At 42.2% G+C, this 14,533-nt stretch overlaps 1 protein-coding gene across 1 annotated transcript; it reads right to left on the reverse strand.

Annotated features, from left to right (window-relative positions):
* Nucleotides 1-522: 522 nt before the first annotated feature.
* Nucleotides 523-13,547, reverse strand: igsf10 (immunoglobulin superfamily, member 10). The gene is made up of 10 exons (XM_046389784.1): nt 13,312-13,547; nt 12,730-13,014; nt 11,329-11,458; nt 10,448-10,838; nt 9,069-9,836; nt 7,049-8,884; nt 5,337-6,944; nt 3,934-4,837; nt 2,781-3,147; nt 523-2,698 (listed from the first exon to the last, which is right to left on the reverse strand). Exons 2-10 carry the CDS (start codon nt 12,999-13,001, stop codon nt 1,148-1,150), a joined length of 7,827 nt encoding a protein of 2,608 aa, XP_046245740.1. The 5' UTR covers nt 13,002-13,014; nt 13,312-13,547; the 3' UTR covers nt 523-1,147.
* Nucleotides 13,548-14,533: the final 986 nt, after the last annotated feature.

Genomic DNA, 14,533 nt, shown 5'->3' on the forward strand with positions numbered 1-14,533 from the left:
AGAATACAACTTTGGAAACAGAAATTTTACATTCAATTAATTACATACGGATTCAAATTTTTTGGGCCTTGCTCATTAACGAGCTTGGTGAAAGACTATTTTCACAGCTGGAGAGTTAAAAATGTGTGTGTTTGGAAGACTTGTTTTTCAGCCACAGCCATAACCATCTCCAGTAGGGTGAGGTCCGTCTTGATAATCCTAATGACCTTCACTACAACAGCATTTTATTAGCCATCTCATAATAACAGCCAACTCTCAGTACCCTTGACAACAATTTTCTGTGATTCCTATGCATAAAACACGTCTCACTGAAAGTATGTTTTAGATTTAGATAATAGAGTACAATAAAATCACCAAAAACACATGAACAATCTTTACTTTTTAATTTCATTCTTTCTAATTTCTTTTTATGTCTCCCATTCTTTGATAAAGTAGATACTACAAATAGATATACTGTATTTTCACAGATTAGCATAATGTATAACATTACTGTAAATTCTTGTGTACAACACAATAGACTGATAGGGTGTCATTTTGTTTTTATTCTGGTATCAAAGCACTGTTCTGTCTATGCAGATATGATATGTGTATCCAGTGTAAAACAAGCCTCATATGTTTTCTGAATAAACTTATTTTCTTCCACTATGAAACTCAGTGAATTGCTCTTGAAATATATTTTACTGTATACTTGGCCTGTTGTCTGTTTAATTTGCTGTTAAAAGACAATGCGACATGTTACGACAGCAACAACTTCTGGCCAATGTCTAAAGGGGATTAAAATCCTCTTGGGAGTCTTTTGCTTTTGAATCTCTTACACATTTTTTTCTCCCACTCTGTACAGTACCTCTGTATGTGCTGTAATAATATCCTTATGTGCTGCCAGCCTGATCAGAGAAATCACTTTTGAGTTTGAGTCCATGCACTGGCCTTTTTGCTCCCATGAGGACCACGACAGTTACAAAGTTACAATAACAACTCTCTAGCTCCAGGCTGTGTTGTCTCCATTTTCTTCTCGTGTTCTTCTTTAATAATATTCCAAAAGCCACGATCTTCCCAAATCCATGTGAGAAAACTTGTATTGTACCTCACTGACATAAGTGACGGCATGTCTGTTAACGTGTACATTTTGATAGGCCAATGTCCTCCCTCACAGTACACGTACATATATGACCTTTGAGTCAATACCCAGGTGGTTCTTGGCCAGACATTTGTATATGCCAGAATCCGAGGCTGTGGGTCTCTGAATGATAAGTGTGCCCTGAGGGTGGAGCAGTTCGCTGCCCATAGGTCGACCCTGTTCTGCTGCTGACAGAACTGTGCGACCGGGCAGCTCCCAGGTGATCTCTGGCTTGGGGATCCCAGTGGCAGCACAGTTGAGCTGGACTGGAGTCCCAGTCACTGCCTTCACAATGGGAGGTGGCCCTGTAGTGATTCGAGGAGGGTAGGCGATGATGACAACAGGGACGCTGAGCACAGCCTCACCAGCATCATTACGAGCCCTGCATATGTAATTCCCTCTATCATGCAGAGTAGTGTCCCGAATAACCAGTGTACCATTTACTAGTAAATGGAAGCGTCCAAGGACTTGAGGCCGAGTAAGAGTGTGACCACCAGGAATGGTCCAGTAGATTTTGGGTCTGGGCGTCCCCTCAGAGAGACAGTGAAGGAAGAGAGGGTTTCCAGATACACTACGTATTATGCCCCTAGGCCTTGTCAGGATGTAAGGCTTCTGCCCAACATCCAAAATTATTAGCTTTTCTATGTAACCCAAGAAATTCTTAGCACCACAGCGGTACTTCCCGGCATCCTCTTTATGAGGGTTGTAAATGACTAAAGTCCCATCATTTCCTCGGTGGTGATGAGAGCCACGCTCTGGTTCACCAGTTAACCGTGTTCCATTAGGCAAAGTCCAGATGATCTCCGGCACTGGGTGCCCATCAGCAGAACAGTTCAGAACTGTTGTTTTTCCAATCTGAGACACAATACGTTCATTGAAGGGATTTTTGAAGATCGGCCTTCGGAGCATACTGGTCACCTCCAGCTGCACCACCATTACTGCCTCTCCTCCATCATTCCTTGCCATGCAAATGAACTCTGCTGTATCAGTTGGCCGCACATTACGAATCTCTAATGTCCCATTATAGTGAACACTAATCCTGCTGCCAGAGTATGGTGCTGTCAGAAAGATGTTATCAGGCATAATCCAAGTGATACTAGGAGTGGGATCACCCTCAGCCTTACAGTCTATTAATTTCCTGGAGAATTTAGTAGCTATATCTTTGATTACCGTCCTGTTCTGCTTGTAGCCATTGATCACTGGTGGATTCCCATCTATATCAAGCTTGTAGACTTGTCTGTCTTCACCAGCGAGGTTGCGAGCCATACAAATATAATCCCCAGCGTCGATAACCTTCACATCCCTGATGTCCAGAGAGCCATTGACATGTATTAGGTAGCGTTCATTAGATGCTGCAATCACATCATTGGTGGGCAGTATCCACAGGATCTTGGGTTTGGGTTCCCCAAGCGCATCACAGTCAAAGCGAATGTTTCCAGCAGGTTTCACCCTTGCATAGGTCCGGCTGGGTGGACGTATCCTTGGGGCAGCAGTCATCACACTGATATGTACAATCATCTCATCCTTGCCCACCTGGTTCTCAGCATAGCAGGTGTAGTCCCCTTCCTCTGAAATACCAACCTAGAGAAACATGACAAAGTGATGTAAATCTTTTGAAAAGGTTTTCATATTTGATGGAGGGAGATGACATGCAGATGCGTACCTGGTTGAGGTAGAGAGTTCCATTGTCAAAAAGTGTATAGCGCCGTGTTCTTCCTCCTCCACTGCTGGCATCAGATTGAAGACCACTACTGACTACTGTACCATCCGGTAGACTCCAGAAGATCTCTGGCTTTGGTGCTCCTGAGGCTTTACAGTCCACTTTCACATCATTACCGTAGGGCACCTGCTTCTTTCCATGGAGCTTTGGCTCTATCTTGGCTGGTGTCATTGACACACTGACCCTCATGAGGTGGATATCGTCGCCAATTTTGCTTCTTGCCACACAGAGATAGTCTCCAGAATCTTTATCACTCACAGTGCTAACAATAAGTGTGCCATTATCTAGGACCTGAATTCTGCTGCCCATTCTGGAGAAATGACAAAAATTACAGAAATTCAGAAAATACTAAAGCCTGATCATCACAAGCAAGCACCATTTAAGATGTGCAAGGACAACTGACACATATAATGCTGACATTTTTACAGTACTATTGTAAAACTGGTATTTAGAGCATGCAAATGCTCTATGTCCATGTAGGTTATTATGGTATTCATGTGGTATCATAAAACATTATAATCTTATGGCATGGATTTTGCTGTGCACAAGTACATTATGCAATGTACATTACTTTGAGAAAATCTACTACATTCTTTACCATTCTACTAAAACTGTCTTGGGCTTGCACACACCACAGTTTCACCCATAATAACAGTAAATATTTTTTCTATTAGTGCATTAAAAGGGGAGATGGGACATGAAAAACAAAACAAACACAAATGGGAACGCTGTGGTTGAAAAAAAAAAGTTAAAACTTGAACAATAGTAGTGATGAAACTGAATTATCTGCTTACACCAAACAAACATGAACATAAATTCACTGGGGAGGTTTAAGAGAATTAAAATTTTATGAACGGCTAGAAGGAGTAATTGAAGCCAAGGCCTTCGTAATAAACTGGAAAACACTGGTGCTGCATTATCATGTGTTTCTTGAAAATAACAAAGTTTCAGCGTCTTTCCTCAGCTGTTCTTTCTCTGCTGTTTCATGCAAAGAGAGAAATCACAATAACTGCTTACAAAGCAAATACTGCAAGTCAGCCAATATTCTTAATGCTCTCTCCTGTTGTCTGTTTTAAGAAAATATTTGATTTTTTACCTGTGCCACTGGTCCACCACAGCTCTCGAGGGCAGCCTCCAGACGATCCTGGGTTGAGGGTCCCCTGTAGCTTGACAGTTTAGTCTCAGCTGGTCCCCAAAAAACAACTCTGTCATGCGCTGGGAAGCCTCCACTATTCGAGGTGCAGACTCTTGCTTCTTTACTGTCAGAGTCACCACCCTTCTCTCAGAGCCAGTAGAGCTGGTAGCAATACATTCATATTTCCCAATATCTGCTTGAGTCACATTCTCAATGTGGAGGGTTCCATTCTCATACACTGATATCCTTGTGTTACTGCTAGGTCTATTAGATTGTACCATTGACCCATCATGGAGGACCCAGTGAACTGTAGGCTGAGGGTTGCCTTGACCAGTACAGGGTAGCCACAAGTTTTGGCCTACACCAGCTGCCATTTGCTGCCGTTTCTCCTCCACGATACCTGGGGGAGCTGCCACCACCTGCAGTCGGACTGTAGCAGTATCAGCTCCAGCTGGATTACTGGCGATACATTTGTAATGACCTCTGTCATAGACAGACACTTGCTGAATGACCAGAGTCCCCTCAGCAGATACTGATACCCTACCCTTCTCTGTGCTCAGACCCCTAACCTGAGTCCGGTTGGCCAGGATCCAGGATATCATGGGCGTGGGCCGACCCTCCGCTTTACATTTCATCTCCACAGTGTTTCCTGCATGAGACTTCATTTCACGCATTTTAGGCTCCAGGATGCGTGAGGGGTAGGCCACCACAGAGAGGGTGACAAGAAGTTTATCTGATCCATGATTGTTCTCAGCTAGACAGAGGTACTGGCCACGGTCCTTTATGTTGGCATTCTGGATTGACAGTGTGCCATTGCTCAACACCTCAAACTTGCCCATCCTCCCTTTTATGGTAATGGTGCTTCCTAAGGGGAAGAGAAAAAGAACTTCTTCTAAGAAACATTTAACTTAACAACATCCAAAACACAAATACAGATACAAAACTACTAAAAATACATCTAAACATCAAGTAATATTATTTTACTTTACTTCTTAAAACTCACCAACTCCCCTAGTGTGATTTTTATGTACTTTATTAAAATCTGAATTCTGTTTTTTGCCCATTTCGATGTTTTCTATTTGTTTTTATGTGATTTTATTATAAACAGATTTTTTTTCTAAGACAATGTCATGATCAGATGTAGTATTTTGGAACCTGTCTGTCAACTTAAATAGACAGCGCTGTGTTCCCTGTTTTTTAAACACAAAGAAATATTACAACAACCTAACTGATCACATATACAACAACACCTGAAAATAAAGAATGCTTTTCACATGGCTTCTATAATACTTTGACCCAACAACTTATGGCTTTCTTTTGGTTTTCTTGATGATGACAAGTACACGACATTGTTTCTTTTCTACCTGTGCTTGTGGAGAAGCGCTTCCAGGTTGTTGTTGGTTGAGGGTTTCCAACAGCCTCGCATGGCAGGAAAGCATCTGAGTTGGACAACACAGTGAAGCTGGCTGCATTGCCTCCAACTATCTTAGGTTTGCTTGTCATGACCTTTGTAGTAGGTTCAAAGGGAGCAATACTGGTGCTTGTAGCTTCATTTCCAGCAAGATGATCATAAAAACTAGAGATGGCATTGTTGAATGGGGCAGAGGTGCTGGTGTATGCTTGCTCTGCTGTAAGGATGGTCAGTGTGTCAAAGATTAGGCCTTTATCTGCTCCGTCCCTGGGACCACTGCTCTGCACAGTAGGTCGGGGTCTAATTAGTGGCCTACGAGTGTTATGACTATTGTTACTCTGTGTTGGTGGTCTGGTGTTGCTGTGGACTCTGGTACGAGCTGTCGTGTAAGGTGCTTTTGTGGTAATTGGCCTGAATGTGGTGGTCGGGGTGAATGTGGTTGAGAGGGTCAAAGGTGTCTTGGCTGTAGTATGGGCTGGTAAATCGCTAGATGTGCTCCAATCAAATTCTTCATATAGGCCAGTCTCCTCCTTCAACGCTGAGTCAGTGAAAACAGCTATTGAGTCTCTGTCCTCTTTCTTAGATGGCTTATAGAGTGAAATACTCTGTTGTGATAATGTAGTTGTCTCCACTGTAGTTTCCATAGTTGTTACCGCTGCAGTTAAAACATCAGTTGTGGTACTAGGGTGCAATTTAGTGATAGAAGGTCTCTTGAAGGGTCTCCGGCCCCTAAAGGGCCTCCTTCTGCGCCCCTGCCTTCCTCTTGTCCCACTAGGCCTCTGTCTGATTACAACTAAATTATCAGGGAGTCCCCCAGACCCAGATGATATAGTTTCGTCTGGATTTTCAGTTGAAGATGTTTTAACAGTATGTGGAAAAGGCAGAGTTTGTGATTCTGGTGGTGTTTCAGAAGTAGTGGAGGACCTGGAATAATATGGTGAACTGGTAGTTCTTGTTGTGAACTCAAAATCTGCAGAGAACATATCGCCATAGTCATCATCTGATGAGCCCTCTTTGTACGCTGTGTGTCTGGACGGGGGCAGAGTCTCGGGTTCAGCCAGTGAGTTTGTAGTGATGGTGGGCATAACAGCAGGGATTGTAGTTGGGGTTGCTGTTGTAGTGTCAGCTGTAGTTGTAGTAGTAGTAGTTTTTCGGGTGATGAATGGCCTCCTTAGCTTGCCTAGTATCTTTTCCCTCTCTCTACCTGCAAACAGCTTGTTCCATGGAATTCTTCCACGAATAACTTTAGAGGCAGATGTAGTAGTCCTGGCTGTGGTGGAAATTGATGGTTCTTTGCGGGTGGTCAAGAATGGATCAATTGTAGGGTCCATCTCAGAGGCATCAGCAGAGGTTATGTAGCCACTGGAAACTTCCGGCCTTGACTCTGTCTGGGCAAAAGAGGCATCTGAAGTAACGCAATAGTTTGTGGTCACAGCTGCATTCTTTTGTGTAGAGGCAGGTCTTTCTGTTCTGTGTAAAGCAGGACTTGAGGAAGATGTTGGTTTGATCACCTGCAGACCAGTGGCTGCTGTCTTCTTTTTGTCTTCATCACAGTCACAGTCTTAAGGATAAAATAAATAAAAAAATGGGAACATAGGTGAAGAAACACACACATGCACAAATTTTCACAATGGCTCTGTTCGCTTACAAAATATTGTTGCTTACCTGTGGTCAGTTCAATTTTATATGGTACTGTTGCATTCCCTTCCGTTTTCATTGAGGGGTGTTTCAGTTTATTGATGAAGGACTGTATATCAGTGATTCTGCTGGGTTTGATGATCCTCCTGCGACCGTGGAAAGTCCTCCTGCGGGCCCCTCCTCTGCTGTTCTTGTGTGGAATGATATGGATCTGCTGCTGGGAGATGATGGTTGATCCTGCAGGGAGGCGTGGGGATTTGATTGTTTGGGTAGTGTGGAAAGTTATCTCATCTTGCTGTCTCTCTGTGGTGGTGACAGCTGTGAAAGTCGTCTGGCTTTCGTGGTTTGTGGATGTGTGAACAATTACTTCCACTGGGCCTGGGGCATCCCTCATTGGAGTGACATTGGGGTCTGTAGTAAATGAGGGTGATGCCCAAGTGGACGTCTCTGGCTCTGCAGGCTGTTCTCCTGAGACTTGTAACTGAGTTTCATGTGACAAGTCTGTCACCGTAAATTGGAGAGTGACTGGGCGCTCACTTGAGCCTGGCTTGGCACTTCTCTCCGGGACATAAATTTCAGAAGGTTCATCAAAACTAGAAAGACCTGTGTGGCGTGAAATTGTGTTAAAAGGTGTAACGGCACCACTCTGACTGCTGCTTCTTTCTGTTGGACTGTCTGTAGAATCTGATTGCACAAAGGACTCTGTTTCTGGTGTGTTTTTATTTTCTGTCCCTTTACTTAAATCAATGTAATTGCTGACTGTTTCCATGACAGCAATTTGATGTGTTGCTGCTACATCACCTTGCTGACCTGTCTGTGTGGTTGTTATAATTTCAGACTGCCTATTCTCTCTCTCTTTCTGTGGATTATCTGTAGCTGGATTGATTATCCCTGGAAGTATTATTAGATTATCTTCATTATCAACCTCACCAGAGCCAGTTTCACTATCACCAGAAAGACCAATGTTTGGCCCTGCATATTTTACTCTCTCTTCCTCTGTGCCAGTCTTTATTCTTGATCCATCTTGAGCCTTTTTCATAAATTCAGCAAATTTTTGTGGGTCCACTTTTCTGGAAGTTTTATCAAAAACCCTACTACTCCATAAGCGTCTGTTGCCGAATGTCCCCCTCCTTCTTTGCCCCACTCTACCTCCTCTGCCATGTGACCCGGGACTGAGGTAAGGTCGATCTGAGGTGATGGTCCTGGATTCCTGACTAGTCCTGTCGGAGGAGATGTCATTGATGGTGACTGTGTTTGCAGTCAATCTAGGGTCAATCTTGTCCTCAGTCTCTACCCCTGATCCCTCACTGTCCATAATCATTACTTTCTCTGATTTTTTTTCAGTCACTGTTACCTGAGACACAAGCAGGTCAGCTCCTAGGTGATTAGCAACCAAACACCAATAAAATCCTCTATCCCTCGCTGTGAGACCTTGAATAAGCAAGGTTCCATTTTTATACACTTTCTTGTTGCCATGAGACTTGTCCAGCACGGAATGATCAGGCAGTATCCAATGGACAGAGGCCTCAGGACTCCCTGAGAAGCTGCAGTCAAGAACCAAATTTTCACCCAGGGGCCTTGATAGTTGGACACCATTGATCTCAGCATCTTCCACATCAGGGGACAGAACTGTTACACGAAAGATGAGGATATCTGCATCCAGGTAGTTTGTGGCAATACACCGGTACACGCCTGTGTCTGTGGTATCTGCGCCCAGTAGAGTAAGCTTCCCTTCAGCTGTGATTGTGATCCTCCTGTCTTCACTGGAATAGGGAGCTCTGACCTTATTTCCATCTGGTAAAATCCACTCCAGCAAAGGTTTTGGTTCACCCTGAATTTGGCAATTCAACTGTGCCACACCACCTGTTAACAATGAAACAAATATTTTATTACAGTAATTATTGCTTTCAAATGTAAAAAACTTACTAAATACTAAGTTGATTTTTATCATGCAACATGCAACAGTTAAGAGTTTAGGCTTGTTCCCTGAAGTGGTGGTTATGTCAGTTATTAGCTAGTTTAATAAGCATTAATCTCTAACTCCCACCTGTAAGTACAGTGTGTTCAGTCTTGGTTTGATTATCTTGCACGATCATTGTCCAGGAATAGCGGTCTCTCTTTGGCATTGTGTTTTCCACACGTAGGTTGATCACAGACTGATACTTAATGTGCAGAGTGGAGTATGTGGTAGTAGTGCGGTCCAGCTGGAAGCTCACCTCTCCCTGCATTAACCATGCAGGGGAGGCTTTAATCTCAGCCTCAACACTTGTGTGGATTCCTTCCTCTCCCTCTTCTGCTTTCACCTGACTGTATCTGTAGACCATTTCTGGGCTCCTGGCCAGCATTAAGCCTCTCTCGAGTCTCATGGGAGAATCACTGTAGGTGGCCAGGACCTGCCATAGCTGCTGTATATGTTCATAGTCAATATTACACACCAAATATGTAGTTATGGCTGTGGTAAGTAAGGTGACATTGTTTCCGTCCTCCCCCTCCAAGATTTGTGTCAGATTCTCAAACGCAGACGGCCTCTGGACACTGCAGGATAGACTGGCATCATTGTGAAACTGGTTGGTCAGGTTCATTTGTATGGAGCCTAATGGGGCAATGAAGTCCTTAGGGGAAACTGGAGTAAAATCCCCCTCGTCCAGGCTGATGTTTTTCTGTTTCAGATGGTCCTCAATCCAGGGTTTGGTACAAGTGAAGACATTGCTGGGGAGAAGGGATAGGGTTTTGTTGTGGTAAGGGATGGGATTTTTACAAACAGGACACAGCTGGCCTCTTGGATATCTCCTGTCTCGTTTGCATTTCAGGACACCTGGAAACATTTAAATCAAATGGTGTAGCATTTAGTTGGTTGCATGTAAGAAAAGAATGTTTACAGTTTCCACATTATGGGCTAGCCAAACCAAAATTCATCAGTAACAATTGTGAACCAGAAAAGATCATTATCATCATACAGGACTGTAATTCAGTCATGAGTTGATTTTTATTAGCCAAGTCATGAATAAAAGCTTTTAAATAAAACTTTTGTTCTTCTCTGTCTTTAGTGTTTTCTATAGCCCTGAGGGTGAGAGGAAGATGTCTTGAGTGATTGTCTCTGCAATGATTTATATGTTTCCCTTGGATATGCCTTTCTTGTTTTGGATAGAATCCCATGCACCTTAAGTTTGTAGGGGAAAAAAACATACTCCTTTAAAAGTCTGAATAGAATAACCTATTAAAGTTCTAAAACAGTTAGCAACTTTACTAGTTGTGTCTTATTAAAGATGCAAGCGAATGGATCAAGTTTTTTTGCATGTATGAATGGAAAATGTACAGATAAAGAAATATTCTTTAATTAACAAAGACAAGGTTGTCTTCCCCTATAAACACGATACAAACTTACGTCACTCTAAATGCTTTCCATAGCAAACATGCACTCCTCACCTGTGTTCCTCCGTGCCCACACTGAAAACCACTTCATACGGCAATCACATGTCCAAGGGTTTCCATGGAGGAAAAGGTTCTCTAACTGGCTGCAGCCTGAGAAAATATCTGCAGGCAGAGTAGTGAGTAGATTGTCTGACAGGTGGATGTTTCTCACTGAGGAAACCTTGAACACTTGGCTGTGTCTCAGTGTGATGAATGTGTCTGGGTGGAGCTGCTGGAGGTGGTTACCCTCCAGATGGACCAACTGCAGTTTGGTTAGGCCATAGAAAGCCTCTGGGCTGATGAACTCTATGTGGTTGTGATCCATATGGAGTCTCAGCAGACTGTCCAGGCCTTTGAATGTCTCTTTGTTGATTTTCTTTACTTTATTAAAGGACATCTTCAGGACCTGTGAGAACATGTTTGAAAAGCTTTTGGCAAAAGAAGTTTGACTTAAGACTATTATGTTAATAACACATTCTTGAGATGCAGAAATATCCAAACAGCATTTACAGAATCATTAAGCAACATTTAGTTTAGAAAAGTGCATGCAATCAATTACTGGACAGCATCCCTCATAACAACAAATAAAAGAAGTATGAATCCTGCAGTTTTTTTTTCATTTATTTTGTTTTTAGACTTGTGCCAGACAGGAGTTAAAGAAGCTCTAATATTTAAGTTTGTAGTTGGTCATGCCGATGTACTGGACTGCGTCATACTGTTAATGATATATTCAACACCAAAAACCTGTCTTTATGTAAGATTGCACATTCTTGATATTTGGTGCCATTGTGTACAAGTGAACTAAACCATAGGATGCTGGCAGGATGTTTATAATCCAGTATTCCAAGACAGGTCTGTAATCTGTTCACAAGAGACTGACAAACACATGATTTTACCTGTAAGGACTTGAGATCTTGGAAGGCTCTGTCTTCAATACTGTGGATAGTGTTGCTATGCAGCATCAACAGCTCTAAGTTCCCAAGTCCTAAAAGATCATCTTCTCTCAAGACAGTTATGCTGTTGTACCTAAAAGCAGAGAAATGAAAAAGAGACAGATTCAGATTATCAGCTTAATGGAAGTTTAAAAGAAGTTAATGAACAATAAACAGACTCATTTAAGGCCCTGCACACCCACACAAGTGTTGTCAATTACTCTTCTAGATTAGGCCTTGGCTCAGATTGAATATGGTAATGTCACCGTGACGAATGTTCTTCTATGGAACATGAGTAGCCTATGTTTAAAGACATATGACAGTTATGTTTCAAATGTTTCCAACAATATTCGAACCATGGAGAAATATATAGTTTTAGTCAAGTTTTTTATTGCCAGTTACAATTGTGCTAATCCTGCCATGGCATGTCAGAACATCTGCAGTGAAATTTCTGCTCTGATCTGACTTCACCTTAAGAAGACATCTCATCTGGCACAATAACTGAAAACCCCCAAGGGTGCGCAGCATACAAAAAAAAGGTTTATTTTTCAGAGGTGCTAACAAAATGTTTTTCTAATAGTGGAAATCTGAGGCAGCAAGGCACAGAACTTAAAGGCACATCTCTTTCACCACCATCAAGCTAAGGAGAGTATATGTGATTTAATATGATGTTGACCTGGAGGACAGCCCACAAATTGTATATATATATATGTCTTTCATAACTTATCTGTATGGAAATTCACACTTTAGAAGAACCAACAGAAAACTGGACAGGAGACTGCAGTCAAGCCAGCCTCCCCAATTTTCAGAAAGGCTAATAACCTATCATTCCACATAGCAGCCTAATAGCTACAGGAAGAGACGGAAGCCGATTGGGAGGCAACTTTACTATTCGCAAAAGCGATCTATATTATTTGGCCGGTAATTGGTGTAAAATTTAGTTAAAAATTGTCTAGTCTAGCTAGTTAAGACAACTGTTAATTACAGGTAGTGACTACAGTAAGTAACCCTAAACTACTCTTTACTTTACTTTCTTTTTTACTCTGGACTACACTGTCTTCTATCTACCACAAAAAAAAAAAAAACAAAACAAGAATTTCCCTCCAGTATTAATAAAGGAATTCTGATTCTGATTCTCTAAATTCCTAAATTAGTCTGAGCTAATGTTTGCTTGGTAACCTTCCCAGGGCACATTTTTAAGGTATGCTAGCTGTAATTAAGAAAAGAATTTTTATTTCCACTTTGACTAGTTGACTTTTAACTACCAGTGGCAGTTAGTTACTAATTATTTATTTTTGGATTGTCAATCCTGCACATACAGTGTGCAGCTCTCTGCCAAAAGCTGGAAAGAAAGCGAAAGCTCACCCGAGGTTAATTCTTTGCACAGCTGGCTGGATGTGGTCAGGTACAGCGGTCAGGTATCTGAATGTGCAGTGCACGTCAGTAGGGACATGGCAGGCGCATGATCTGGGGCAGTCACCGCTCGTCGGCAGCACAGCAGCCAAGAACAACAGAGCCTCCAGCAGCCACCTCCGCAGGTATGGAGCGCTGCAGGCACATCCACTCATTGTGGACGCGGACGGGGGCTTCAGCTGCACGGACAAGGGGTGGGGGGTCGGTGGTTTGTCCTGGAGCATTAATACAACCGACCTGGAGAGGGAGACGCATTATGTTAAAGACAATTTCCAAATTGTAATAACAGAGAGACAGAATAAACTGGATAAAAACTGCATAAGTGCAACATTGTTTCCTCCATTTAGCCTAAAACAAAATCTGCATCACTTCACTCAAACTTTGACAACTCGTATTCAGAATTATTTGCCTATTTGTATATTTTTGGTAAGAAAACATAATGCTTTTGGTATTGATGGTGATGTAAGTAAAGTCAAACACACACGCACATGCAATAATGTTCAATAAATAATAACTGGCAGATAGATCTTTTACCCCAGAAAATAATTGAATTATCGACAGGCTCCCTCGTCGCGCTTCAGTAGTTGCAGAAAACGGAACTGCTGCACTTGTAGGAATGTAAAAATCCCGATGGCAGATTCAGTGGTCCACACTGAGTCTCATTAGTTCTCCAGTTTGACTCCTCACATGAGTCCACTTGTGTCTGAGGCGCAGAGGGAAGGGAGTCATTTCTATTTGAGCGCCAGCAGCTGAGCGCACACTTTGGTGTCCTCCGCCCCCCCTGTAATCTGCTCCAATGTAATCCTGGAGTAACTGCTACTTTGAAATACTCGGGGAAGTGCTCTGCTGGAAATAGCAGTACCTAACAGTCTGTTACGCCATCAAAAACACAAAATCTTCCTCCAGGAGAGGAGCAAGAATGAAATAATTGATTGCTATCAAAACAATACTATTTGAAACAGGCCACCAAATTTGTTTTGTACGGAAGTACGTCTTAGAAGAAGCATCTAAATGTTTCCCTGATGTTGATATAGCTCCTGAATATATGTGGATATATATTAATTCTTGCTTGATCGTCACTCTATCATGAATACATTTGGACACAGCATGACAAATGCCCAAAGTCAATAATAACAATAACAGATGAAAGCGGCATTCAACAATGAAGCACAAATGTGTCACAGATTAACTCAGTAAGCGTTTTACTTTATTGAATCCTTTCTTTTATTTTTGTGTTTTGCTTATGCAAAAAAAAACCCACAAACCACCCATCATTCTAGCCATGTGTGGGTCAGTTTGTCTTTTGTCCTTTTTCCAAAATCCAATTCTTTTGACTGGTTTGTTGAATTCCAAAAGCCTCTTTGCCCCCACAAACGAGCATATTCAAAGATGTAGACTTTTGTCTCAGATTGTGCTGTTTATTTGCAGTAACTGTATCAGATGTTTTACAATATATGTCTGACTTTTCATGACTTGTAGAAGACTATGACGATGAATTGTTTAATTAAATGATGTTGTTTTTACTACACCCAATTACCTAAACATGTGTCCTTTAAATTAGGCTTGTGAACATTTAGATAAAGCGATATCTGTGACTAAACAGCAACTCGCTGTCTGTTTGCGATCAACTCACTGTGACTGTCGCCGTAAACTTTCAAATCACTTGTAAACAGTATTCATGAAACAGTACACATCAAACCACAGCTGCCACAAGCCACTGGTTCACCACGTCCCCATCATTAGCACACACAGACAC

This window comes from Scatophagus argus, chromosome 5, assembly GCF_020382885.2.
Source record: "Scatophagus argus isolate fScaArg1 chromosome 5, fScaArg1.pri, whole genome shotgun sequence".
In the NCBI taxonomy this organism is placed as follows: Eukaryota; Metazoa; Chordata; class Actinopteri; family Scatophagidae; genus Scatophagus; species Scatophagus argus.

Bases quoted from the DNA above. Each gene is read 5' to 3' on its own strand.
- igsf10 (XM_046389784.1), bottom strand. From the start codon at position 13,001: ATGCTCCAGGACAAACCACCGACCCCCCACCCCTTGTCCGTGCAGCTG. The intron at 6,945-7,048 runs GTAAGCAACAAT...TTTATCCTTAAG, and splicing joins TAAAATTGAACTGACCACAG to ACTGTGACTGTGATGAAGAC. The intron at 3,148-3,933 runs GTAAAAAATCAA...TCATTTCTCCAG, and splicing joins GTGGTGGACCAGTGGCACAG to AATGGGCAGCAGAATTCAGG.